Source organism: Vipera berus (genome assembly GCF_964194415.1).
Source record: "Vipera berus genome assembly, chromosome: 10".
NCBI classification, from domain to species: Eukaryota; Metazoa; Chordata; class Lepidosauria; order Squamata; family Viperidae; genus Vipera; species Vipera berus.
This window is the reverse complement of record NC_138213.1, coordinates 9722726-9750609: the sequence shown is the minus strand read 5'-3', so window position 1 is coordinate 9750609 and position 27884 is coordinate 9722726. Positions and strand designations below refer to the sequence as shown.

General features: G+C 42.6%; 1 protein-coding gene across 1 annotated transcript; it reads left to right on the top strand.

The window, feature by feature from the left end:
* The first annotated feature begins 1564 nt into the window (after positions 1-1564).
* On the top strand, positions 1565-27733 carry LOC308672612 (uncharacterized protein). The gene is made up of 11 exons (XM_081335660.1): positions 1565-1932; positions 3793-3844; positions 5395-5585; positions 6438-6596; positions 7388-7493; positions 14572-14759; positions 15551-15602; positions 17710-17897; positions 18414-18572; positions 24796-24906; positions 26766-27733. The coding sequence occupies exons 1-11, from the start codon at positions 1786-1788 to the stop codon at positions 26883-26885; spliced, it is 1473 nt and encodes a 490-aa protein (XP_081191786.1). The 5' UTR covers positions 1565-1785; the 3' UTR covers positions 26886-27733.
* Positions 27734-27884: the final 151 nt, after the last annotated feature.

Sequence of the window (27884 nt, the reverse complement as noted above, 5' to 3'; positions counted from 1 at the left end):
AGCGTCTCAGGGATCCCCTTTTGCGACCTTCTGACTAGCAAAGTCAATGGGGAAGCCAGATTCCCTTAACAATCGTTTGACTAACTTAACAACCACAGCGATTCACTTAATAATTGTGCTAGTCGCTTAACAGCTGCAGTGATTTTCTTAACAACTGGGCAAGAAAGGTCGTAAAATGGGGCAAAATAACTGTCTTGCTTAGCAAGAGGAATTTGGGACTCAGTTATGGTTGTAAGTCAAGGAATGCCCTGTATTGAAAAGTTCTATCTGTGATTGAGATGGATGGAAAAGTAGGTGGGTAAACAGTAAAGGGACGCAGTGGCTCAGTGGGCTAGGACGCTGAGCTTGTCGATCAGAAGGTCGGCAGTGTGGCGGGTCGAATCCCGAGTGCCACGTAACAGAGTGAGCGCCTGTTAGTTGTCCCAGCTTCTGCCAACCTAGCAGTTCGAAAGCACGTAAAAATGCAAGTAGAAAAATAGGGACCACTACGGTGGGAAGGTAACAGCATTCCGTGCGCCTTTGGCGTCTAGTCATGCCGGCCACACGACCATGGAGACGTCCTCGGACAAGCACTGGCTCTTCGGCCTTGAAGTGGAGATGAGCACCGGTCCCTAGAGTTGGAAACGACTAACACGCATGTGCAGGGGAACCTTTAAAGGTAAAGGTAAATGTTCCCCCGCACATGTGTGCTAGTCATTTCCGACTCTAGGGGCCGGTGCTCATCTCCGTTTCAAAGCCGAAGAGCCAACGCTTGTCCGAGGACGTCTCCGTGGTTATTTGGCCGGCATGACTAGACGCCAAAGGCACACGGAACGCTGTTACCTTCCCACCGTAGTGGTCCCTATTTTTCTACTTGCATTTTTACGTGCTTTCGAACTGCTAGGTTGGCAGAAGCTGGGACGAGTAACAGGTGCTCACTCTGTTACGCGGCACTCGGGATTCGATCCGCCAAACTGCCAACCTTCTGATCGACAAGCTCAGCGTCCTAACCCACTGAGCCACCACATCCCTTGGGGGAACCTTTACCTTTACCTAAACAGTAAAAGTGGCTAGGGATGATGATGATGGTGGTGGTGGTGGTCATGATGATGATGATGGTTACATGAATGATCATGATGATCTTGATCATGATGATGATCATGATATATTCAACTTGGACACTGCCACTCAATGACTGTGGGCAGATACTATTCTGTGACTGTTCCTCTAGCTTTAATTGGGGATGGAGAGCTGCACACTGGGGGAATATTGTGCTGTTGAGTAACCGCCTCGCCTCTTTCGTTTCAGACCTTCCCACCCTGAGTTTAGTGTTATATAGCATTGGGTGTACCTAGCGCAAATTTGTTTACTTTTCACTTCTTTTTTATGATCTACGTGTTCTGTAAAGAATAATCATGGCCTTTTCTTTAGCTAAGTGTCACACTTAAATAACTGTTGCTTATATTTGTTTTGCTTCGCCTCCTCTTTGTACGCCATTTCCTATTTGTCCTTTGTGCCAACTTTTAAAGGGCAAAGGGCGAATAGGGAGTTCCCCAATTCTATTGCTCAGTCAGGAAATCTACAAACCTGTAGGAGGAAGCCTGAAATCGTCCAAAGGTCATTCAGCTACTTATCAAATCCAGGCATTGCACCAACGGCTTAGTTATCTCTTCCTCTTCATTGCATCTGAACATTATATAAGAGGTGTTTGCAAACAGCTGGGACTGAGAAAGATGTTAGTAAAAGAGAAGACAGTCACCAGAGGTTTTTTTCCTTAGGTTGTTCTAGACCGACAGGGAAGGAAATATGGAAGTGCTGAATCCATGCAGTGTCCTCGTGACGGGATCTAATCGGGGCATCGGCTTGGAGCTGATCAAACAATTGGCTGAGAAAAGCAACCCACCACAATGGATCTTTGCAACCTGCCGGGATCCAGAGGGACCACGTACTCAGGTATCTCATAGGGTGGGGTCTGTTACGAGAGATAAGTTGGCTTGCAATCTTTAAAGATTGTTTAGCACTGAAATCAGGGCCAAGAGTAGGTAGGAAGCCAAATACTGGCATTGCTCTTGGAAATCACATTGTCACATACATGAGTTTCATTGTCTTGAATCAGAAGTATTGATCTAGCCAATTAATTCCAAAATTAAGCTTGAGGGGTGTTAGAAAAGTGGAAATGAATATCAGATATTAGATTTCATTTTTTGTATTGACGAGAAATGAGAAGGCTCTTTGGTTTGATCATGTTCCCATAAAGATCCTCGGGTTTGTGTGTGTGTGTGTGTGTGTGTGTTTAAATTTAATAATATTAATAGTTTAATAGAAAATATAACTTTGGGGGGAAACATAGTTGTTCAGTTTTGACTGTATCCCACTGGACTATGACCATAATAAAGATTTGGTGACAGTTGCTGAAGATGTAAATGTGATGATAAACTACAGTAAAAAAAATGTAATTGGTTATTTAATGGCCCTGGGATACCTAAGAGAATCATTCTTCATTAATAAAAACAAAATCCACATATCAAAGAAAAGATTCAGGAAATGTGTTCTTTGTTGATTTTTAAACTGTCTTTATATTGTAGAAATAAGATGGAACAGGGTGTATCTGTGTGGTGCAGACTCAGGATCTGACTAAAATGTTAAATGCTTCAGCTAGTAATATATTAATAGTATATGGATCTTTCCCTCTTGGTTAGGATTTTTCTCCCCACAATTATATATACTTTTTAAATGCACCTTCACTTTATTTTGTTTTTAATTTCTCTCTTGATTCATCCTGAATCTGCCCTCCATCACACTGCCTCATCAGCCAAACTATTTTTGAACACAGGTTTCCCTGTCTTTCAGAAAGCAAACATAGTTTCTTTCAGAAGACCAATGCAGTGTCTTTCAGAAGATCAACGCAGTGTCTTTCATAAGACCAAGGTAGTGTCTTTCAGAAGACCAACACAGTGTTTTTCAGAAGACCAATGCAGTGTCTTTCAGAAGAACAAGGTAGTGTCTTTCAGAAGACCAATGCAGTGTCTTTCAGAAGACCAATGCAGTGTCTTTTAGAAGAACAATGCAGTGTCTTTCAGAAGACCAAGGTAGTGTCTTTCAGAAGACCACTGCAGTGTCTTTCAGAAGACCACTGCAGTGTCTTTCAGAAGACCACTGCAGTGTCTTTCAGAAGATCAATGTAGTGTCTTTCAGAAGACCAACGCAGTGTCTTTCAGAAGATCAACATAGTGTCTTTCAGGAGACCAATATAGTGTCTTTAGAAGGCCACTATAATGTCTTATTCAGGCTAGAAGACAAAAAATGGCAAAACTCTGCCCCAAAGACTGCTAAACCCAGTGCTCTAGCACACGTTCAAAAGAGTGAGACCTGGCACACACTTCAGAAGTGTCATTTGGGCATCAGGCGTCAGTGCCCTCTGCAATTTCTCCTGCGCTCCAAAACAAAATGACGATGGCAAGTAGTGCCAAGGCAGTGATAGAGATGGGGATATATACACTGGAGCATTAAGGGTACAATAGGTAGTGGGCAAATCCTTGCTTAGGGCTGTGTCATCTTCATCATCATCATTGTTAATGAGGTGTTGTAGATTGTTCATATGGCAAAACCCGTGTTGGGGAAAAGAGAAAACACTAGTTCAAAACTGGGACAAGCTCACAACAAATTGAGACTGTTTCTGCAGCAAGCTAAGGTTACGGGTGAAGCTTAGCCTTTAAAAATAGTGAGATATCTGAATGCCAAATTTAGTGGGATGTGAGAATCAGCCCATTAGCTGAGGGTCTTTCCTAAATCTCTGGTTTTCGTATCTTTCAGGATTTGAGGAATTTGGCTGCTCAGCACCAGGAAATTGTGATCATCCCACTGAGTAAGTGACTAGTCCTGACAATACCCTGGGAAAGACGGTATTACTCTATTACTATCCATACAAATTTCATTTCTACCACTGAGTTCAATTTCCAGAGAGGGGTTTGGAACATTTGTTTGAACCGGAAGGAATGAAATATTTAACCCTGGAAACCGATATAATATTTCTGTTACTATACAGGTAGTCCTTCACTTATAACCAGTCATTTAGTGACCCTTCAGAATGACAACGGGACTGCAAAAAAGTGATTTGCAACCAATTGCTCACACTTACAACCCTCACAACATTCCTCACAGTCGTGTGCTCAAAATTCCCTTGGCTACCGGCATGTATTTATGATGATTGCAGTATATCCTGGGTTCATGAGATCAACATTTGGCACCTTCCCAGATGAATTTTGACAAGCAAAAATCAATGGGAGAAGCCGGGTTCGCCTCATGGCTGTGGGATCCACTTAACAACTTCAGTGATTTTTCTTAACAACCGTAGGAAAAGTCATAAAATCAAGCATATCTCGCTCCACAACCATCTTACTTAGCAATGGAAATTCTGGTCCCCGTTTGTGGTCATAAATTGAGGCCTACCTGCGTGGCAGGGCATGTGGCAGGCCCCTTCCTCTAGTTAGGAAATTCCCACTACGCAATGTTGCCAGAGCTGCCCTGGTGAAAAGCATCTCTGAAAAGCATCGGATGTTCTTGCTTTGACAACATATGGAGATGCAGCTTTTTCCTTTCCTATGCTTTATTCTTAGAATTAGACGATACTGGGTGAGGGGGAGGAGTGTGATGGGAGAGTTAGTTAAACATAACAATATTGAAAAGTGTATGAACTCAGGGGCTTTTGAAATAATAGATGATAAGAGATGGGTTGGAGAACAGGAGGGAAAACCTGCAATTCAAACTAATTGGAGAATGTGATTTATGACTGTTAATTAGAGGAGGGAATTGTGTTTGATACTACGTGCTAAGGGGAGGAGAATTCAGATTTTGGCTTCGACTATGTATGTGTCAAAGCTATGCTACTCAAATAAATATTCTTTAGGGTAAACAATGGCTTGAAGTTCATTTGTCGCAACCATGACATCCTGGTTTAAATTGGTTTTTCATCCTTGACTGGAAAACCGCCAGAAACCGAATCCTGGCTAGAAATGACTCATCACCCATCAAGACAGGGAGTCCTCGACTTACAAGAGTTCATTTAGTGACTGCTCAAAATTACGACAGCACTGAAAAAAAGTGACTTATGATCCTTTTCACCCTTACAGCCATTGTAGTATCCCCATGGTCGCATGATCAAAATTCAGATTGCTTGGCAAGTGACTCATGTTTATGATCCCCTTTTGCGACCTTCTGACAAGCGAAGTCAATGGGGGAACCAGATACACTTAACAGTTGCGTTCCTAGTTTAACAACTGCAGTGATTGGCTTAACAACTCTCGCAAGAAAAGTCATAAAATGGAGGAACACTTAAGAAGTGTCAGCAACAGAAACTTTGGGCTCAACTGCGGCTGTAAGTCCAACATTGCCCGTATCTTCCCCTTGTTCCTGTAGACATTACTGATCCATCCAGTATCAAGTCAGCTGTAACAATGGTGACAGAGCGGCTGAGTGGAACTGGGTTGCACCTGCTGATCAACAATGCAGCAATTTCCTCAAGTAATTCCAAACTGGAATTTCAAACACCTGAAGAAATGGCTGAGATCTACAAAACCAACGTCATTGGGCCCACGATGATTAGCCAGGTAGTGGAAGCATCTCTTGATCTTCCTCTTCTCTTCGAACCGTTACTTCCTATTGCCAAGTTCTTAGCGTTCAGAAAAAGAGGTTTATTGATTGACGGGGCTTTCTGGGGCGAGCATAACAGTCGTGCCTTCTCCAGCTAATGAAGGCACAGGGCCAAATATTAAGAGGAAGGACTTCAAGAGATATAGCTTTTAAGCGTGGGGAGTTGTCCCTATTGAAACTGTCAAATGAGGGGGGGGGAAATCAGATCTTTTGTGAGTAATTGCTGGATTCTGGTTTGTTTTTAGACCATAGACTTTGCAATGGGAAGAGACAGCTATTGATTTCCTAGGACGAATCCATAGTTCTGTAGATATAGCAATAGCACTTCGACTTATATACCACTTCACAGTGCTTCACAACCCTCTCTATGTGGCTTACAGAGTCAGCCTATTGCCCCCCAGCAATCTGGGTCCTCATTTTACCGACCTCAGAAGGATGGAAGGCTGACTCAACCTTGAGCCAGTCAGGATCGAACTGCTGGCAGTGGGCAGAATTAGCCTGCAATACTGCATTCTAACCACTCAACATCATGACTGAAATAGAAATAGCACTTAGACTTATATACCGCTTCATAGTGCTTTACAACTCTCTCTAAGCAGTTTATAGAGTCACCCTATTGCCCCCAACAATCTGGGTCCTCATTTTACCGCCCTCGGAAGGATGGAAGGATGAGTCCATCTTGATATTGTAAAACAACAATCCTTAATGCTGATAAATGCTGGGAATGGCTATTTAGCAACAATTAGGGGCTCCTTGGTTTCCAAGCCTATGAAGAGGTGGTTGCCCTAAGTTCTGTCTGTTTTTTCTAGGCATTCCTGCCTTTGCTGAGAAAGGCATCTCAGCAAAGTCCTGAGAAAGGGATGAGTTGCAGCAAAGCCTCCATTGTCAACATGTCCAGTCATGCAGGCTCCATCACAGACGTTTACCTGTGGGAGTACGGACACGTTCTTCCTTACCGTTGCAGCAAGGTAGTAAATGTACATTGGCGCAAAGAGTGGAGGGTAATTAAAATAACTCTGTACAGGGACCGCAATTGAGGCCAGTAACTCGGTTGTTAAGGGAAGCGGTTGCTAAGTAAAACCGTGACCAGGCCTGTGATTTTACTTCAGCTTTCCTTAGCTTTAACAGACTGCAAGGGTCATCGGTGGAAGGATTGGTTATGAAGTTACTTTTCATTCACTGTCAAAACTGAATGGTCCCTATCACAAGGATTACCTGTGCTTCAGGTTCCCCTGATCTTGTTTTAAAAAATGTGCGTGGTGTAAGTGGTGCGTTACCGTACATTGGCAAACATACAAGAATTCAGAGGTACGTTATTGAATCCTGAATAAGCCAACATTGCTTTCCAAAGAAGCATCAGAAAGAGAATCCAGGGATTGATTATGTCAATGTAATACCTATCAGTTTCCTATTTCATGTTCTATTTATTTGTGGAATCTCTTTCTCCTCTCCTCTCCTCTCCTCCCCTTCCCTCTTCTCCTCTCCTCTATTTTCTTCCTTTCCTTTCCTTTCCTTTCCTTTCCTTTCCTTTCCTTTCCTTTCCTTTCCTTTCCTTTCCTTTCCTTTCCTTTCCTGCCCTGCCCTGCCCTGCCCTGCCCTGCCCTGCCCTGCCCTGCCCTGCCCTCAAAGTCAAATCCCATTCTGACATGGAATAAAATACAACGGTTTTGCTGACATTGAAATGATAAAACATGCATTTTTGCTTGCTCACGGAGCCTGCTTGGTGCAATTCCTTGCTTCTGGCATGTCTCTGTTCCAGGCTGCTCTGAATATGCTGACACGGTGCCAATCGCTGGCCTTTAGCGAGGATGAGATTCTGTGTGTCACCTTGCATCCGGGATGGGTGCTCACCAACATGGGAGGCAGTATGGTAGGTCTTTTGTTCTGAAAACTCATTCATACTTTTGGATGGGGATATCTGGGGTTAATGACCAAACCAGACCCGGAGCAGATCATATCAATTGGCCCAAATCCAAAACAAAATTACTGTAAGCCTGTTTAATTCATTTATAAGTTTTCACTTGGGTGGAACTGTAGCTGGATCTCCTGAAATAATATTAAGAAGTAAAGGAAAGTTATCGTTTGCCTCCAGCAATGAACAATTTGGTGGTACGTTGCTTTGGGCACGGACACTGTTTTTGTCTACTGTGGGTGTCAGCCAGTGGTGGGATTCAACCAGTTTGCACCAGTCCAGTTCGGCAGGACTGGTAGCTAATTTTTTGTTGCCCAGGCCCAGAATGGACTTCCGGAAGTGGCATCCACACAGAGAACCGGTTGTTCACATATATGAATCCCACCACTGGTGACAGCCCATGGATCTTTGATTACCCTTCATGCTTCATGTCACATCTTGGTCTTCTGCAGGAGTTCAGAATGGGACAAAGTGGAACATTTTGAGTTCCAACCTGTTTTGGCTACTCCATTAGATGACCCACCTGATCTGGTGTCTCCATCTGATGCCCAAATATTGAAAGAGGGAGTTTTCTTTGTACTGGTAGTCCCTCAACTTACAGCTGCAATTCAGCCCAACATTTCTGTTGCTAAGTAAGAAATTTGTTAAGTGAGTTTTGCCTCATTTTCTGACTTTTCTTATCACATTTGTTAAGTGAATCATGGCAGTTCTTAAATTAGTAACATGGTTGTTACGTGAATCTGGCTTCCCCCATTGACTTTGCTTGTCTGAAGGTTGCAAAAGGGGATCACATGATCCTGGGACACTGCAACCATCATAAATATGAGTCAGTTGTCAAGCATCTGAATGTAAATCATGTGACCCTGGGGATGCTGCAACAGTCATAAGTGTGAAAAATAGTCATAAATCACTTTTTTTCAGTGTCGTTGTAAATTCGAACGATCATTAAATGAACTGTTGTAAGTCAAGCGCTCCCTGTACCTCATTAATGAGAAACCTTGTGCTACGTACAATTCAGCTTTACTTCAACACATTACCCAAACTGGCCTTTTTGTTACGGTAGTTAACTTATATTAAATTATAATCATACAGTGTTTCCCCAACATAGTGTTTTCCAGATGGATTACAGTTAGTGTTGGCTAGAGCTGATGAGTATTATATCACCATCAGTTCTGTGGCAAGGGATAGAATCAAGATCAAGTGAAGTACTAATACCACTTTACAATGCCTTGGTAAGGCCACACCTGGAATACTGCATCCAGTTTTGGTCACCACGATGTAAAAAAGATGTTGAGACTCTAGAAAGGGTACAGAGAAGAGCAACCAAGATGATTAGGGGGCTGGAGACTAAAACATACTGTATAGGGAACAGTTGCTGGAATTGGGTATGTGTAGTTTAATGAAGAGAAGGGTGAGGGGTGACATGATAGCAGTGTTCCAATATCTCAGGGGCTACCACAAAGAAGAGGGAGTCAAGCTATTCTCCAAAGCACCTGAAAGCAGGACAAGAAGCAACGGATGGAAACTAGTCAAGGAGAGAAGCAACCTAGAACTAAGGAGAAACTTCCTGACAGTTAGAACAATTAACCAGTGGAACAACCTGCCTCCAGAAGTGGTGAATGCTCCAAAACTGGAGGTTTTTAAGAAGAGACTGGACAGCCATTTGTCTGAAATGGTATAGGGTTTCCTGCCTGAGCAGGGGGTTGGCCTAGATGACCTCCAAGGTCCCTTCCAACTTTATATTATTATTATTATTATTATTATTATTATTATTATTATTATTATTATTATTATTATTATTATTATTATTATTATTATTATTTCTTCCAATGAAAGTTGGCCCAGCAGTTTGAAAAGCAGACTTGAGGAAGTGCTTAGTTGTTGATAATGATAAATGTTCTTAAAGGCCATCGGTCTCTTTTTGTTTTTATTCAGTATAAATATGCTTCTCATTTCTCTAGGCTCAAATGACAGCGGAGTCAAGTGTAGCAGCGATCCTAAACCTCCTGGCTCGTCTTTCTGAGAAGGACTCTGGCACTTTTCTGGATTGGAATGGGAAAATTCTTCCATGGTGAACAACCTAACGGTCCTCTTGTTTGCGGAATTGGACAATCCTCTTACTTGAGGCAATGCAAATTGTGTTATTTGTTAATTGCATAAACTTTTGCCCCCATATTGTCCTGGCTGGTTCTTCTTCTTTTTAGCTGCCGTAGTTGCTAAATTCATGAAACTGGAAACATCCCACTTGTTTAATATTTCCAACTGGAATGGCGGAAGGCTTTGGGGCACTTGCCACTTGACTCTTAATCCAGATTAAGGCACAAGCCGCATTGATGAAATATTCCAGGACACTGGGGGGGGGAGAGGGTGTCTGAGGCAGATGCAGTTGCTTAACAAAAGGTGCAGTTGTTAACAACCAAAGTTGAAATGCAGCTATCCGGTATGTTAATTGCAAACATTCTAAGCATACTTCTTACAATGCTATTACACATTGTTGTTAACATTCAAGAAGCAGTTCCTTTCAAATCCAGCCATCATAATTATCTGGATAAGAACGATGGGATTTACGATGTTACCCAAACTAACTTGTGTGACTTACAACAATTGAGCCCAACATTTCTGTTGCTAAACGAGTCAGTTGTTAAGTGGGTTTTGCCCTGTTTTATGACCTTTCTTGCCACAGCTGTTAAGCGAACCACTGCTATTGTTAAGTTAGTAACATGGTTGTTAGGTGAAACTGGCTTCCCCTTTGACTTTGCTTATCAGAAAGTTGGAAAAGCTGATCACGTGACCCCGGGACACTGCAACTGTCATAAATATGAGTCAGTTGCCCAGCATCTGAATTTTGATCATGTGACCCTAGGGATGATACAACAGTCGTAAGTATGAAAGTTAGCCATAAGTCCCTTTGTCAGCGCCATTGTAATTTGCAGTGGTCACTAAATGAACTGTTGTAAGTCAAGGACTACTTTAATTCATTCTTTTCTATGAAATTTGCTTATGATTATTGTTAATCTTTTGGGTCGGGTAAGGACTTCAGAAGCTTCGGTGCCGTGGGCCTGACTTGATTGGAAGTCGGGGGTGGGGGGGAGGCTTTATTTACAGTTGTGTAATGTGTTCTTTCACACGGATATTCCCTTTACAAATCCTAGTTTGGGCAAGAAAGGTTTTATGTTTCAAAATGTTCTTTCAGCGAGAAAAGAAAATAAGCAATCGCTTATACATCCTGAATAAACAAAACTGGAAGATAACATAATGCCACGTGACTGAAGGATATTAATCAAAAGTGCGTGGAGATTTATCTAGTCAAAAGAACGCCAGCTTGATGTAACCAAAAATAAAACATTTAGAAAAACAGCCTCTGGAAAATATACCAAAGAGATGGCTGGGTGTCTTTGATTTGAACCAGATGTTTGAGTGCTGGACTTAATCATTTTGTGCAATAGTTTCAGGATGTGTTTTCTGACTTTAATTGGACAGTTTAACATGTTAATCATGAATCAATTATGTTATTTTTCTATACTGCCTTCTGGAGGTTGAGCTTACATAATAACAAAATAAAATATAAATTGTCACATTTTTGGTATTACTCCAAAAAACCTCTGAGATGGGCATACTGTACTCATTGTGTTTAGGACGCTGGGCACATTTGGAAATTTATGAGCATGTTATAAATTAGGCTGATATCTGGGCTGCAAAAATCTAGACAACCACAAGCTGGCAGCAAAAAGATTCTGAACCATTCCCTCTGCTGCCATCTAGTGGTCATATAGCCTTTGCAGCCCAGATATGATCAACTTACATAAGTGCCCTTGCAAAGTAATTGATATAGATAGCTTCCCTGATCACAAAATGTTTTGCATTTTTGGCAAGACTAGTTGAAAACTTCTACTCAGGTGAAGCAAAGAGGTAGGAGGAAGAATCCATAAATACATTCATGTTTAAAACTGCCAAGACCACATGTCAAGTTCTTGACAACTAAATATATTTACAGAAACTTCTCTAATCAGATTTATTAATGGAGGAACAAAAAATAAGATTACATAAGGCTCAACAATTGAATGCTATCTCTCTTAAGGTCCAGTTTAACTCTGACTTTACAAGGCTGGAGCTTTCTTCATTCTTCTGGTTGCAATCATTTGAGGAGATGGTCACCTGTGGGGCCAATAAGCAGATCAACTTTCCTGACAGCTTGATCACTTAGTCTAGGTGAGGGGTGTCAAGCTTGCCACATCATGTGATGTGTCGTGACCTATAGCAACTCTTTCCCCCTTGCCGGAGCTGGGGTGGGCGCGGCTTCCGCGTGGCGCATCCGGCCTGCAGGCCAGAAGTTTGACACCCCTGGTCTAGGTCACATCAGTACTTTTTCTGGATTTCTTTTCATCCTTTAGACCAGTGTTTCTTTACCTTGGGTACTTGAAGAGGTGTGGCCTTCAACTCCCAGAATTCCCCAGAAAGCAAGGCTGGCTGGGGAATTCTGGGAGTTGAAGGCCACACCTCTTCAAGTACCCAAGGTAAAGAAACACTGCTTTACAGAGCTATACATACTTTCTCCTTACTCAATGTGATTTTTCTCCCCAGAAGAAATGAGTTTACGGACTATTTAGTTTGCAGACACTGACCTGAATGGCTTGTTAGAAATTCTCTCTCTTGTATCCCATTATCCGCTCATATTCAGATTCTTGCTGGCTGTCGGGCCCAAAGCTAAGAATGACAGGTGGCAATTTTTCCAAGCTGAGTTCTTTACTGTTTCACACCTGTAGAACAAAATGTTGTCAGACTGAGGACTCTACTGCCTGCATCTACAATATATTCTGTGAACTATACTAGGTAGGATCTGTCTTCACCCTCTTTCTCTCACACATAATATCTGGGCTAAGTTGCTTCTTACTCCTCTCCGTTGCATCTCCCTCCTTTCCAGAGGCCCACCTCCTCACCACCTCCCACCAGACTAGCTCTAATAGGTCCATCCAGTGGTGGGATTCAGCTGGTTTGCACCACTTCGGCAGTACCGGTAGCTAATTTTGTGTTGCCCAGGCCCAGAACGGACCTCCGGAAGCAGCATCCACACAGAGAACCGGTTGTTCACCTATTTGAATCCCACCACTGGGTCCATCTCAGTCTGTTTCAAAATAATTCTGAAGCATGACAGATTCCTACTGGCATTCTTGGATAACTGCATTTCTGCAGGGAGATGACAAACATTGTTAAATAGATGGATTTTTTTTATCCAACTTTACATAAAGAATCCATTTTTGACAACCAAGATGAAAGGCTTTTGATAGCAGTGTTATTTTTTTCCCCCTAGAAACAAAGCATTGAACTGACTTGTTATGATTTATGCTAAAATTGCTTCTATTAATTTGGACATTCAAAAGTGTACGATGAGCAGCCAAATTAGTTGTAGTCCGGGCAGTGCTGTGTTTACGATTTTATCATCATCAAAATGTATTTTTAATTCTGTGCTCTTAAGAGTTGACAATTTATGAATATTACGACGAAAGAAAGAACTGAATTTATTTCATAATGAGAAGTCAAAGTCAATTGTGAGCAACCCAAAGTGTTCCCCCCCGCCCCGAGTATTGTCCTTATGAAGTTGGAGATTCAAGAGTTTGTGTTAGTTTGACAACAGATTGGAAACAGGAATTGTCCGAATGAATCTTTGCCAAATAGATTGTATAACATATAGTGAAAGCATCTCATAATACACCCATTCTACTTTCCCCCTCCCTTTACTTTTTGTACTGTTTTTGTGCCTTGATTATTTTTGCCAGACGGAAAGACAAAGTAAAAATCAAATAATGAATAATAAATGCAACATTGTACACTTTGTGACATATTGTAATAATGTCCCGATCTACTTGGTTGTTTGATGCAAGGCTCACTGCTAAATTCTTCTTCTAAATTCCAGTGTGATACCGTGCCACCAATTTTGGGGTGAAATCATGCTATCAAGTGTTAGTGAAAAAGGTCCCTGGATGTCCTAATCCAGGGGTCCCCAACCCCCGGTCCGTGGACCAGTACTGGGCCGCGGCATGCCAGCAACCGGGCCGCACAAACAAGCAAAGCCCTATCCGCGGGATGCAGGCAGCACACAAAACCAAACACCCTCCGGTCCATGGAAAAACCTCTCTCCAAATAACCGGTCCCTGGTGCCCAAAAGGTTGGGGACCTCTATCCTAATCAATCCACATCTGACCATAGCTATTCCACAAGGATCCAATAGAGGGAGAGAAAAGACCAGCAACTAGGAACGAGAACAATTAGCCAGTGGAACCTCTTGCCTCCAGAAGTTGTGCATGCTCCATCACTGGAGGTTTTTAAGAAGAGATTGGACAGCCATTTGTCTGAAATGGTGTAGGCTCTCCTGCTTGAGCAGGGGGTTGGACTAGAAGACCTCCAAGGTCCCTTCCAATTCTGTTATTCTGTTATCCTGATACTCCACAGAATTAGCCGAGCAGCCAACAACCCATGGTTTGAATTCCTAAACTCTGTTCTACACAAACAGCATGCAACTTTTTTTTTCCCCCAGTTGCATTGGTTTTTCAGGTAGGGAGGCAGACAAACAGTCGGATCAATAGACATGCAACATTAAGAAACCAAACAGCCTATTTATTGTGACTCAAGAAGCATCTTATTGCATTAAACCCTAGAATGCAACCTGTTCTGGAGAAAGCAAGGTAGATATTCCTTTAATCAATGGTTTCATTCCCTGAGGTTTTCAAGCAAGATCTGATTTGGTTTTTTTATGAATTTACCAACTTTTATATAAGCTTTTTTTTCAGGGCAGGAAGCAAAGCAAATATCCTTCAGATGAGTAAACATTAACCACTGGAAATACCAAAAATGAAAAGAAAAACAAAAAACCCTCATACACAAAAGGCACTAGAACAGCCTCTGGGTGAAGGCCAATGATCTTTTTTCCCCCCGCTCTTGTCCAAAGAACCAGACATTGGAGCCAAGTAACTTACATAACCCAGGGTGGAGGGATTAGGGCCAGCTAGGACTGGATGAGATTTAACTGGGATGAGCACAACACAGTTTGTTAGTTGGGTCTAAGCTGGCAAGAGAGATGGAACAATTGAATCCACAGAGTGTTCTGGTGACCGGGGCCAATCGGGGACTTGGCTTGGAGCTGGTCAAGCAGCTGGGGGAGAAGATCGACCCACCACGATGGATCTTTGCCACTTGCCGGGACCCAGTAGGACCCCGTGCTCAGGTGAGACACGAGGTGCCTGCAGTTTTAGTGGGAAGAACAAAGAATTTTTTTTCTTTCAAGGCAATCCATTTGTCTCCTAGGAGGTCGTGGTGGGAACGTGATTGAGTTAGGCATGATGGAGATAAAGACATTGTATAAGTTAAATAAAAATTAGCTATAGTTGAACTATTTTTGTGATGCCTATGGAGAGTCTCAATCATCCAGATCATGGTCGCCCCACAGGTGCTTTCCAAAAGGCAACTGGACTTTATTGTTGTTGTTTTTCCTCTGAAATCATTTCACTTCTTGTTCAAGAAATTTCTTCAGTTTGTGATGCTTTTTTTACCCCCGAATTAGAGAGAGGTGAATTGCAGCCAGGCTAATTTTCCCAATCAGCTGATTGGGAAGTTCTTTAAAAGTGTTCTGTGTTTTCAAGTCTGGGAATAGAAAGAAGGAATGAGATGACTTCAGAGACAGAGTGACAAAAATCATTTTGTCACAGGTTTGTAAGTGCTGTGATAATTGAATGATTTGCTGCGCTGCTCTATACTTGGAGAGGAGAGCCTAAGAACAACAGTTACTTGAAACTTTGCCTAGGAGAATTTTTTGAGGACAGGACTGGTAGGATTGGAAATACTGTTGTAACGTAGTAGTATTACAGGTATATTTAACCATTGTTTCATCATGACCTGGGAGTGAGGTTAAGGCAAAATCATGGACACAGTGCTGGAAAAAAGTTACCAGAGTAGGTTAATGCTACAACTAAGTGGGGAAGACAGTTCAGAGAGTCTAAGGATATTTCTGTCTTTCAGGACCTGAAGAATTTAGCTGCTGAACATCGGCAAATTGTGATAATACCCCTGGGTATGTGTATATTAAAAATCACATTTTTTGTTCATGAATTGGGAGGGAAAAGAGCTGAATTTCAACACCAGGTTAGACTATACATACCAGGCACTGATATATGGTAACTGAAGTAGACAAACATAGATTATAACTCACTGTTGGAGGGGGCTGGTGAAGTGACAAAAGAAAGCACCAACCAAGCGCTGCACAAGCCCTTGTTTTTTGGTCTACTTAATTCTTGTAATTGCAATTGTTTAATTGCATTATAAAACACCCGAAGACATTGTGGAAAGCAGATGGGCAGCATATAAGGCTGAATATAATTTATATAATGTAAATATGATTAATTGTTTAGGCAAAAATCTAGATCTCCTAATAAACAATGAAACAAATATTTTGCTAGGTAGACACACCAGATAGTTAATATCCAAGCTTAAACTCGGCACATTCCAGCATTGGATAAATATCATGAGCAAATAGGTGATGGATGCATCTTTCTACTCTTTTAAATGACTTTCTAGTTATCTCATCTCCTCAAACCAACAAAAAAACACAATATCTATATGCTCATGTTAATGTTAAGTGATGTAACATTAAAGTTGAAGGAAGGAGGAAAAAGATGACATCAGACATAATAGTAAATGCAACTTTCTATATGATCTCCATAGTCCAGAATGCTGTTCTGTACCAGCCTGCTACCGGCCCTGCAGAAAAGGCAGGGACAACCCCTTTACAAGAAGGCAAGAGGCTGGAACTAAGCCTGCCAAATTTATTAACATAAAACAGAGCAAACAGAGCAAAGAGAGCAAACACGAACCATGAAACAGGAGCTATTCAAACGGTTACCTTCAGCAAACCAGCCCTCCCACACATTCCCCTTTTAAACAGTTCAGGGCGTGGCTTCTCTCTGCCTCCTTCCAAGGTGCCCCATTGCCTTCCTCTGTTTACTCCTGATTGACTGCCTCCTGCATCGGGCGTCCTTGAACAGGGCCAGCTGTGGGTAATCTTCATCCCCGCTGTCAGGCTCACACAGCTGGGTCTGCGTAGTGACCAGATGAGAGGGGCCTGGCTGAGGGCTCTGCGAAGCCTCCGGGCTGTTCTCTGGAGGCTCTCCAACACCCCCTCCTCCTCCTCTGAATCGTCCGACCCAACTGCCGAACCCACAGGCTGACCCTGAATCACAACAAATGCAGCCACGCAAGTTGTGATGGGAGTCTCCCGATACTCGCATGTAACACCTCTTCTCCGCGAGCTGCATTGGCTTCCAGTTGCCCTCCGGGTGAGATTCAAGGTGCTGGTGATGACCTATAAAGCCCTAAATGGCATGGGCCCGGATTATCTGAGGGAGCACCTGCTGCCAGTGTCAATTTCCCATCGTCCTGTGCGCTCCCACAGGGAGGGCCTCCTCAGTGTACTGCCAGTCAGGGATTGCCGGCGGGTGATCCCCAGGGGGAGGGCATTCTCTGTGGGTGCGCCTGCCCTATGGAATCAACTGCCAACGGAACTCCGGACTGCTCCCGACCTTCGTTAGTTTCGCCGGGACCTAAAAACCTGGCTCTTTGAGCTATCTGGCCTGGACTGAGGGGTTTTAATGATTTTAAATTGTGATTTTAACTTTTTAATTTTATATTGTATTGTTTTTAAATTTTGCCCTGTAAACCGCCCTGAGTCCTTCGGGAATAGGGCGGTATATAAACCGAATTAATAAATAATAAATAAATAAATAAATAGTCTACATAAATCATTTATGGATGTATTCTTTAACACTAACTTAAACCAGATCAGCTGGCACACCGGAGTGGTCTTCTCAGCAGAACATGGCTTAAATAAGCCATGGCTTCCTGCAGCTATTTAAATTACTTACTGGATTCCCTCCAAGGTCTATATAAATCATTTATCTATATATATCATTTATCTATATAAATCATTTATCGATTACTTACTGGATTCCCATCAATGAACATTTCAAAAATGATCAGTCAACCACATTTCTTGGCAGTAATGAGGCCAATATCGCCTTTAAAAGAAATTTCAGCACAATACTGGCAAATTCACTCGGATTGAGCCATTGTATGGCATACAAAGCCAGCTGTGGGATAAGGTGTGTTTATTTTTCCTGCCCTAGACACAACTGATCCATGCAGCGTTAAGGCTGCTGCAGCCAAAGTCACAGACCATCTCAAAGGGGCTGGACTGAACCTGCTCATTAACAATGCAGGGATTTTAAAGCTGAGCACCGTAGAGACAGAAACGGCGGAAAACATGTCGGAGGTATACAAAACCAACGTCATTGGGCCCATGATCGTAAGTCAGGTAAGGATAAGACATTGTCCGTTGATGTGGGGAAATTGGCCATTGGGATGGAAGGGTTCTGCAGAATAGATAGTTTGGATTTTCTTCTGGACTAAAGAAAACCCTCTGTGTTGATGATAGATTTTGTCCACTGACCTTGGGCCTCTCACTCAGTCTCAACCCCAAGGACCTACCTCACCCAATTGAGATTAGAAGGCTAAACCATGAGCCCCTAAACCGGGCATAAACACATGAAATTTTTTAAAAAATTGTCCCATAGTTGCACAATCAAGAGATATTTGATAGGCAATGGATATAGTGAGGGTGAAAAGGTCGGGTTGGTTGAAACAGAAACGAAAGAGGGATGGACCTATTTGATCTGGCTAGGGCACACTCCTGATATTTATCGGTGATCAGCTGAAGGATTCTTTTGGATCTTGCATCACGAATGTTCATTGCTTAAGAGCTATCCCAGGTCCTCTTTGCAGAGGGTGTGGGTGCCCTTCATTCCTTTTGTTCTTCCCTTCCCTTCTCCAGGCCTTCCTTCCCTTGCTGAGAAAAGCCTCCCAAAAGAGTGGCCAGAAAGGCATGAGTTGCAGCAAAGCAGCCATCCTCAACGTGACAAGCGAGTGTGGCTCCATGACAAACCTCTTTGGCTGGAACATGAATGAGCTGATCTCCTATCGTTGCAGCAAGGTATGGACGAGCTGAGGGAAAGGGGCTTTGCTACGACTGGGGTCAAGGGTAAGAGTTTCAATTTCACATTCGGTTACAGGTAATGCTCGACTTACGAACGCCAAGGAGCCCACAGATTGCTGGGGCAATAGGCACTATGGAGCAGTATATAAGTTTAAGTGTTATTGCTATTGCTATTAGTAGTACTGGGAATGTTTTCTTGAGCTGTCAAGATAAAGCAAAGTATTGGAAATTTTCTATAAATTGTCACAGTTTACAGGGGAAGGGGGCAAGGGGATGGTGAAAGGGCAGCAGGGCAGGAGTAAGGCAGGACTTCCCTCGGACCCTCCCTCTCCTTCCTTCCTTCCTTCCTTCCTTCCTTCCTTCCTTCCTTCCTTCCTTCCTTCCTTCCTTCTTTCCTTCCTTCCTCCCTCTCTCCCTCCCTCCTTCCATCCCTCCCCTCTGCCAACTCAACTGTGATGCCAATAAGCAGGCCTTGGGTGGTGCTGAAAATACTTCCAGGTGTACTATCAAATGTGAGCTTTGGGGGGAATCATAAGCTTTTCCTGCACAACACCTTTCACCAAATATAGATCGAGAACGAGTACTCAGTGGGTTCACCTCAGGTCCTGAAGAGACATTCTGTTCCTTCTGTCCACCAATATGGAATCCCTGCCAAGAGGATTGGGGGAGGGGAAGAAGTGAGTCACACCTGGGAGAAGTGGGTGGGAGGAGATGATAGCATATCTTTGTTGTTGTTAGCTGTGAAGTCGTGTCCGACCCATCGCGACCCCATGGACAACGTTCCTCCAGGTCTTCCTGTCCTCTACCATCTTCTGGAGTCCGTTTAGGCTCACGCCTACTGCTTCAGTGACTCCATCCAGCCACTTCATTCTCTGTCGTCCCCTTCTTCTCTTGCCCTCAACCTTTCCCAACATTAGGCTCTTCTCCAGTGAGTCTTTCCTTCTCATTTAATCTGGGAAGAGTTCGATCCTGTGACCCCTGAAGAAGTGGACAAGATCATGGGGAAGCTGAGCTCCACCACGTGTTTGTTGGACCCGTGCCCCTCCTGGCTGACTTATGCAGCCCGGGATGGGACACGAGGCTGGCTCCAGGCAGTGATTACTGCTTCTTTGAGTCAGGGTAGTTTTCCCGCCGCCTTGAAGGAGGCGGTGGTGAGACCCCTCCTCAAGAAGCCGGCCTTGGACCCAGCAATTTTAAACAACTATCGTCCGGTCTCCAACCTTCGGTTTTTGGCGAAGGTTGTTGAGAGCGTGGTGGCGCATCAGCTCCCTTTGTTCTTGGAGGAAGCTGACTACCTAGACCCGTACCAATCGGGTTTCAGGCCCGGGTACAGCACGGAGACGGCATTGGTCGCGCTGGTGAATGATCTCTGGCGGGCTCGGGACAGGGGTTGTTCCTCTGTCCTAGTCCTTTTAGACCTCTCAGCGGCTTTTGATACCATCGACCATGGTATCCTGCTGCGACGTCTCAGGGGGTTAGGAGTGGGAGGCACGGTTCTCCAGTGGTTCTCCTCTTACCTCCTGGGACGTTCGCAGTCGGTGTTGGCAGGGGGGCAGAGATCGACCCTGAGACCTCTCATTTGTGGAGTTCCTCAGGGATCGGTTCTCTCGCCTCTCCTGTTCAACATCTATATGAAGCCGCTGGGTGAGATCATTCGTGGTTTTGGAGTTGGGTATCACCAATATGCTGATGATACCCAACTTTTTATTTCCACCCCAAACCACCCCAGCGATGCCCTCGACGTGATGTCCCGTTGCCTGGAGGCGGTCCGGGTCTGGATGGGGAGGAACAGGCTTCGACTCAACCCTGACAAGACTGAGTGGCTGTTCGTGCCGGCATCCCGGGAAATTCCGATTATCCCATCATTGGCCATGGGGGGTGAGCTATTACCCCCCGTAGATAGGGCTCGCAACTTGGGGGTCCTTCTAGATTCACAGCTCTCTTTGGAAGAGCATATTGGAGCTGTGACTAGGGGGGCCTTTGCCCAGGTTCGCCTGGTGCGCCAGTTGCGGCCCTATCTAGACCGGGATGCCTTGCGCACAGTCACTCATGCGCTCGTGACCTCTCGTCTAGACTACTGTAATGCTCTCTACATGGGGCTGCCCTTGAGGTCCACCCGGAGACTCCAGCTGGTGCAGAATGCAGCCGCGCGAGTTGTCTTGGGAGTTTCCCGATACTCCCATGTTACACCTCTGCTCCGCGAGCTGCATTGGCTACCGGTTGCTCTCCGGGTGAGGTTCAAGGTGTTAGTTATGACGTACAAAGCCCTTCATGGCATGGGTCCGGATTACCTACGGCAACACCTGCGACCAGCGTCAACGTCCCTCCGTCCAGTGCGCTCCCACAGAGAGGGCCTCCTCAGGATGCCGCCGATCAAAGAATGCCGATTGGCGACCCCCAGGGGGAGAGCGTTCTCTGTGGGCGCGCCAGACCTTTGGAACAGCTTACCGGTTGAGCTCCGGACGGCCCCCGACCTTCGCTCCTTCCGGCGCGATCTTAAAACATTTTTTTTCAAACAAGCTGGCCTGGTCTGACGGGGTGGGGTTGGGTTTTTTAAAATTAGTTTTTAACTTAATATGTATTGATTTTATGGGCATGATGTTTAATTGGTTTTTAATGGTTTTTTAATTTTTGTATCTGATTTTTATTGTGTATTGCCCTGTTCACCGCCCTGAGTCCTTCGGGAGAAGGGCGGTATAGAAATCAAATTATTAAATTATTATTAAATTAAATTAGGTGGCCAAAGTATTTGAGTTTTAGCTTCAGGATCTGGCCTTCTAAAGAGCAGTCAGGGTTGATCTCCTCTAGGATTGATCGGTTTGAACACCTTGCAGTCCAAGGGCCTCGCAGGAGTCTTCTCCAGCACCATAGCTCAAAGGCCTCAATTCTTTGGCGCTCAGCCTCAGCATATCTTTACCGATGCATTAATGTTCTTATCTTCTGCAGGCTTTTTTTGGGAGGGGGGACATCCAACATATTGCCCCAGCCAGACCTTCGGTTACAGAAGCTACATTATATCATTATATCAATTTTATTATTACAGCCAAAGGCCAACACATAAATTACATTCAGATAAAACAAAACTAAACAGAACCAACACAGCAAGACATAGCAATATATTAGAATTAATGATGGAATCAATGGGTGACCAAGGTCTGTCTAGTTTTATAGACAGTATAACCAAAACTAGCTACCTTCAGAAAAACAGAATCGTTACTGACCTGACAATAAAAATACATTGTATAGTCTAATGCTGGATAAAAACATGTAATAAAATTAATTAGAAAAGATTATTAAAAAGATCTAAAATGTTTATGTTTCTGGTGAATCCCCAATGCTGCTGCGCAGAATCTGGCCATCTGCACCGTGATCACTGCCTGTGGGAGGAGTACGTCCGAAGAGAGCAACAGCTGATCTTCAGGCCTTGTTCCAAAGGCTCATGGTCACCAGAGATAGACGTTCCTGACATGGAATGTTAATGGCTTAAATTCACCACAGAAAAGAAAGAATTTTTTTATCTGAAACAACATAAAAATGACATTGTTTGCTTACAAGAGACACATATTGCATTAAAAGACCAAAAGTATCTGATTAATTCCCGATTGGGAACATATTTTTCATCCTTTGCTCCGGACAAAAAGGCTGGAGTGGCCATTTATTTAAGAAAAGACTTAAGAATTTTTTGTTACAAATATGCATAAAGGTACATCGATGGAAATGGTTTGGGATGCTAGTAAAGCTTATATGAGAGGGGTTTTGATTTATATGAACAATGCTTACAGGCGTAAGCAAATGCAAAAACGTTTAGATATTGAGGAAGAGATTAAATCTAAGGAGAAAAAGCTTATTTTGAATCCATTGGATAATAATTTAAGGATCTCAATACATTTATTGAAAGAACAATTTAACATGCTACTGGCTAATCAAGTAGCAATTAATCTGCGCTATGCTAAACACAATACTTTTTGTAACGCTAATAAGCCTGGTAGATGATTGGCTTATCAATTAAGGAAGAAACAGAAACCACGTACTATAGATAAAATAGAATATAAAGGAAAAGAAGTCTAAGAATTGCAGTTGTTAAAATGAATGTTCTGCCAAAGTTTCTCTTTTTGTTTCAAATGATACCTATATTGAAAAAGGATGCCAACCTTGATCAATGGCAGAAGGGTATTAATAAATTTATTTGGGCGGGGAAAAAACCAAGAGTCAAATTTAAGATTTTACAAGATGCCAGGGAAAGAGGAGGACTCAAGGCGCCGAATTTGAAATTGTATTATGATGCGGTTGCCTTGACGTGGGTTAGTGATTGGCTTAATTTAACTAATAAGAGAATACTTCATCTTGAGGGATGGGATTTGGTATATGGATGGCATGCATATTTGCTTTACGATAAGAAGGTGGACAGGGCTTTTAAATCCCATATTCTTAGAAGTGCTTTATTGCGTGTCTGGAAAAAGTATTATTATAAGTTAAATTATAAAATACCGATTTGGGGAATTCCTGGACACGTGATAGAGGGCGTATCTATGGGAGTGAGTTTGGATATGGTTTCTTATAAGGAACTACTTAGATTGCAAGGGAATGATTGGCAACTTAAATCATTAGATGAGTTAAGACAAGAAAACATAAGTTACTCTTGGTTTCAATATACCCAATTGAAAGCTAGGTGGAAGTTAGACCAAAAGGTTGGCATCACAATTACAGATCAAAATTTAGTAAAACAAATTAGAGATTTAAATTGTGCACATATAAAGAGGATATATAATGCTTTAATTGAATTGGATTCGGAAATGGAATTAGTTAAAGATTGTATGATAAAGTGGACACAAAATATTCAGGAACCAATTTCGTTGGACACTTGGGAGATAATTTGGGTCAGAAATGTTAAATTTACTCAGCCCCAAAACTTAAGAGAAAATTTTTATAAAATGTTTTATAGATGGCATCTGGATCCCAAGACGTTGTCTAACATGTATCCTAATTTACAATCTAAATGTTGGAGATGTGGTAGTTTAGAAGCCACCTATTTTCATATGTGGTGGACTTGTAGAAATATAAAAGCTTTTTGGATTAAAATTTGGTGGAACATTCAAAAGATTTTTAAGAGAAAGATAAAGTTTTCTCCGCAATTGTTTTTATTGGGTATTGTTGTAGATTGTGATGTTAAAGAAACTAATTTGATGTTGAAGATGATAACAGCAGCCCGGTTACTGGTGGGACAATATTGGAAGAAGGATAGTTTGCCTACTATAGAAGAATGAGTGTTTAAAGTTTCGAATCTTGCAGAAATGTCTAAGATTTCTGCTTACTTGAAAGATCATTCACAGGAAAGATATATTTCAGTTTGGAGGAGATGGATAGATTATATTCAGAACAAATATGGGACTAAAAAGTTCCATTTAGCTTATGAGTAGATTTTAGTGGGATATTGTTATTGGTACTTTGTAGGTAGTTATGTTAAAGGGGAGTTAAAGCACATTATGAATTTGGTTAATTGTATATTATGCATAATTTTTATTTAGAATATGATTATTATAACTATAATCCTGTATTTAGCTCTGGGAAGTGGGGTGGGGGAAGTGGGCGGGTTTGGGGTGGGGGGTGGGGATATATTGTAAAATTTTGTTTTTGTAAAACTCTTTAATAAAAAATAAATAAATGGAACTGCGGAAAGCAGTTAAGCCTTAGCCAGATGTTTAAGGTAGTTATACAGATACTTGCTTCAACTTTTATCAATCCTGTCTCCAGACGCAGAAGTGCATTTGGGACAAAGTGTAGCATCTGGAGAATTGTTCTGATAAAATTTGGATTGAACTCTTTCCAGTGGTGAAAAACACAAAGCTGAGGGCCCAAGCAGCTGTGCTAGCAACTTAGCCAGAAAGAGCTTAATTGCAGCTGGAATGTAGTGTCCTCCCTTTGTGCGGAAAAATTTAAGAATGGCATTCGCTGATCGTTGGACAGAGGCAGCCGCATATTCTCCATGGGCTTTTTGTGAGCCAGTGGCATGGATGAGCACCCCATGCTACTTAAAGGTGGTTACCTGCTCTATTTTGTGGCTATTTAAAAGTTATGCAAAAGCCATAACCTTTGTTTTCTCATAATTTATGTCCAGTTTATACAGAAGCTAATTGTGAAGGGTCTGGCATCCCTGAACGCCCAGATGAGCCATTCATTTATTTTCTCTTTTTCTGTGTCTCTCCTCCCCCCACCCCCCTAGTCTGCTCTGAACATGCTCACTCGATGCCAGTCCATGCACTTTGCCGCAGAGGAGATTCTGTGCATCACGTTGCACCCTGGGTGGGTGCAGACCGACATGGGAAACAAACTGGTAAGTGAATTGCAGAAAAAACAACCTTCATACAACAGCCAAAAAACTAGTGCGGGCAAGATTAGTTGGATTGGGAGTGGGACCTTATGAAGACTTCTGAAACCCTTTGTTCCCACTGGATGATGCCCTACGTGCCTGCTGTTTCTCCTGGGGATTGTTTGGTAGGTTTTGGAAATAAATATCCAAACTGGAAAGTATTCATAAGGTTTCCAGGGGTACTTCAGACCACAAAGAAGCCTGCTTCATTGGAACACTGGGTGTCAAATACCCTGGACTCTTTGGAAAATTTATTTCCTGAAACCACCCAACCCCGCCAGTAACGTCATGGCCCCAAAGGAAATATTTCAGAATTCTTCAGGATATTCTATGCCCGGATCAACAATTCTGCACAACTCTAATGATCCTATCATCTCAGCTAACATTGGAGGAAAGCAAAGAGGTCTGCTGCATCCTGAAAATTAAATCTGCTTCTACACAAAGAATTTTAGTGCGCAGTTGCCATAAAGAATCAATGGAAGAGGCAGATGGCTTCGTTTTCCATTAGTCATTCTCCTTAGTTTTTTTTCTACTCCTTCTTCAAAACTTTTAGAAACAAAATGACTTAATTCCAACATTATTATCTCTGTAGTACTAAACTTTGTCTTTGTGGAAGCTGAGCAACATTTATTGCAATGTTTTGAATGGCCAGAGAAGCTTTACATTGCCACGGGAATTTTGTTTTCCAATATTACATTACATTCGTAGCCCTTCTGAAATGAAAATGGAATCAAAGTTTTTATATACCAGGAATGGTCAGGTAGTTTTGGCTGATCTCAAAATACGCTACATAGATAGCAAGATGGGCGGCATGTAAATTTAATAAAAATTAGTACACGGAAAGGGCCATAAAATCTCAGTGATTAGGGTTGGCATAACATATTCAAGTGCAACTTAAGTCTCTGGATTGTGAAGACTCACAGTGATTGTTTATGCCATGATACAATCTGTAAGTGTAACAAATTAAGTCGATAAAATCAAGAGTGATTCCGTTAACAAGATGACAAGCAAGACTCTCCACGTGTCAGTCCTCCAAACAGGATTAGATGAACTAAGTCTACTTTATTGTAAGGCTACATTAACAGAATCTTGCAAGTCTAAACGTACAATCTTCCCACAACCACTTTTTACTGCTTGATCCATTAGGGCAGCTCTTTATTTTCCTGTCTTTTTGACCATTAAGCTACTGGGGGCTCCTGCCTCGCTTCTCTGATTATTTCATAGGCAGCATCTCTTCCCATCTTATCCCAGAACATTCATACATTTCATTAGAGTTAGTCACTCTCAAAAGTTAGCAAAGCGACTCTCTTTTTAATAACTGTCCTGGTTCTTCTTCAGCAGCACTTGTCCTTTGGTAGAACTTCATTTTTTATCACTTTTTCTTGCAAATAAAGGTTTGATGCATCATGTATTAATTAGACTAACTAGTTTGAATTTTTCTGGATCCTTCCTAGATCTCCTTCTAAAACTGAAGAATGGAATCTAGATAGAATCTCATTCAGGAATGATTTTCTGTTTTGATTTTCTTGTCTCTTAAGGCAGCAGCCCCCAACCTTTTGACCACCAGGGATTGGTTCCGCAGAGAAAGTTCTTTTCCATGGACTGGAGGGGCCGTGATTGCGTGTGCTGCCTGCATTCCATGGATGGGGCTTCACTTGTTTGTGCAACCCAGTTTCCGGCATGCCCCAGACCGGTGCCAGGCCACAGATCAGGGATTGGAGACCCATGTGTTAAGGAATTTGCTGTCGCTTGATGTTACCTAGGTTTTTAAACTTTCTTTTCCACTATGAACTTCTTTTATCTTTTGCCTGTTTTTTCCCCAGGGATCACCCCCACTGACAATGGAGCAGAGTTTGCGAGCTATTCTGAACACCCTCGGCCGTCTCTCTGAGAAAAATCATGGCACATTTGTTAACTGGGAAGGGGATCTTATTCCCTGGTGAGACAACCAAGAATCTGCTCCCTGCATTGCAGGAAAATGGTCTTATCGAAGGGAATGCAACTTTCCGTCTTCAGTGCACACTATATCCCCGTCTGCCGCATGTGCTCCAACTCTCCCTTTCTGTTGTTACTCTGTCTGGTGGCCACAAAACCTTGCTCAGTCAGGGTCCTTCAGGCCCTGTTTGATCTGATTTGATCTGTTTGGATACTTCCAGGTATCTAGGCAAAAGTCTGCAAAGCATCCACTTCTGTCTTGCAAGCGAAGAGAGAATATTTTTTTCATATCTCCAGAATCTACATCATGCTGATGGGAAATTCCTGTGACTTAATTGCAATTGGGAGTAATGTTCTGGAAGGATTACACATGCTAGAGTGAAGTCTTATGGCAGAGAACTGATTGGAGTGAGCTGTTGGCTTAATGATAGCCAAATCTGGCCCTCGGTTCTATCTTGGTTTACTTTCTGAATAAGCAACCAAATTGGAAGATCACTTAAAAGCAATTTATTAGGGTGCCCTGATAAAGTCTATGAAAAGGGGAGACTCAAGACCTAGCTTACATTCCTTTTTATAGTTGACACAACAAAGAAAATGCAAGAGGAATGTTGATTGGACAGGATAAAAGTAACCTCTCTTTTGCAGGGTAAATCAAGTACAAAGGTTGTTTGAAATTCACAAATAGATGTGCCAGATGTCAGTTTGCACTAATAATCTTTTTCTTATCAGGAGACAAGTCTCCAGCCAGTTTATCTTTCCAATCCAGGAATGTTAAAAGTTATAAATCAACCCCAACAGCAATAGGATTACATTCCAGTGGTTTGAAAAATTCTCATAAAAGAGAGAAATGTTAAATTACAATTGTTGTTGTTGTTAGTTGCGAAGTCGTGTCCGACCCATCGCGACCCTATGGACAATGTTCCTCCAGGCTTTCCTGTCCTCTGCCATCTTCTGGAGTCCATTTAAGCTCACGCCTACTGCTTCAGTGACTCCATCCAGCCACCTCA

Excerpts from the sequence above, each read along its gene's own strand:
- LOC308672612 (XM_081335660.1), top strand. The coding sequence starts at position 1,786 with ATGGAAGTGCTGAATCCATGCAGTGTCCTCGTGACGGGATCTAATCGG. Across the intron at positions 3,845-5,394 it reads AATTGTGATCATCCCACTGA|ACATTACTGATCCATCCAGT; the intron begins GTAAGTGACTAG and ends TTGTTCCTGTAG. Across the intron at positions 15,603-17,709 it reads AATTGTGATAATACCCCTGG|ACACAACTGATCCATGCAGC; the intron begins GTATGTGTATAT and ends TTCCTGCCCTAG.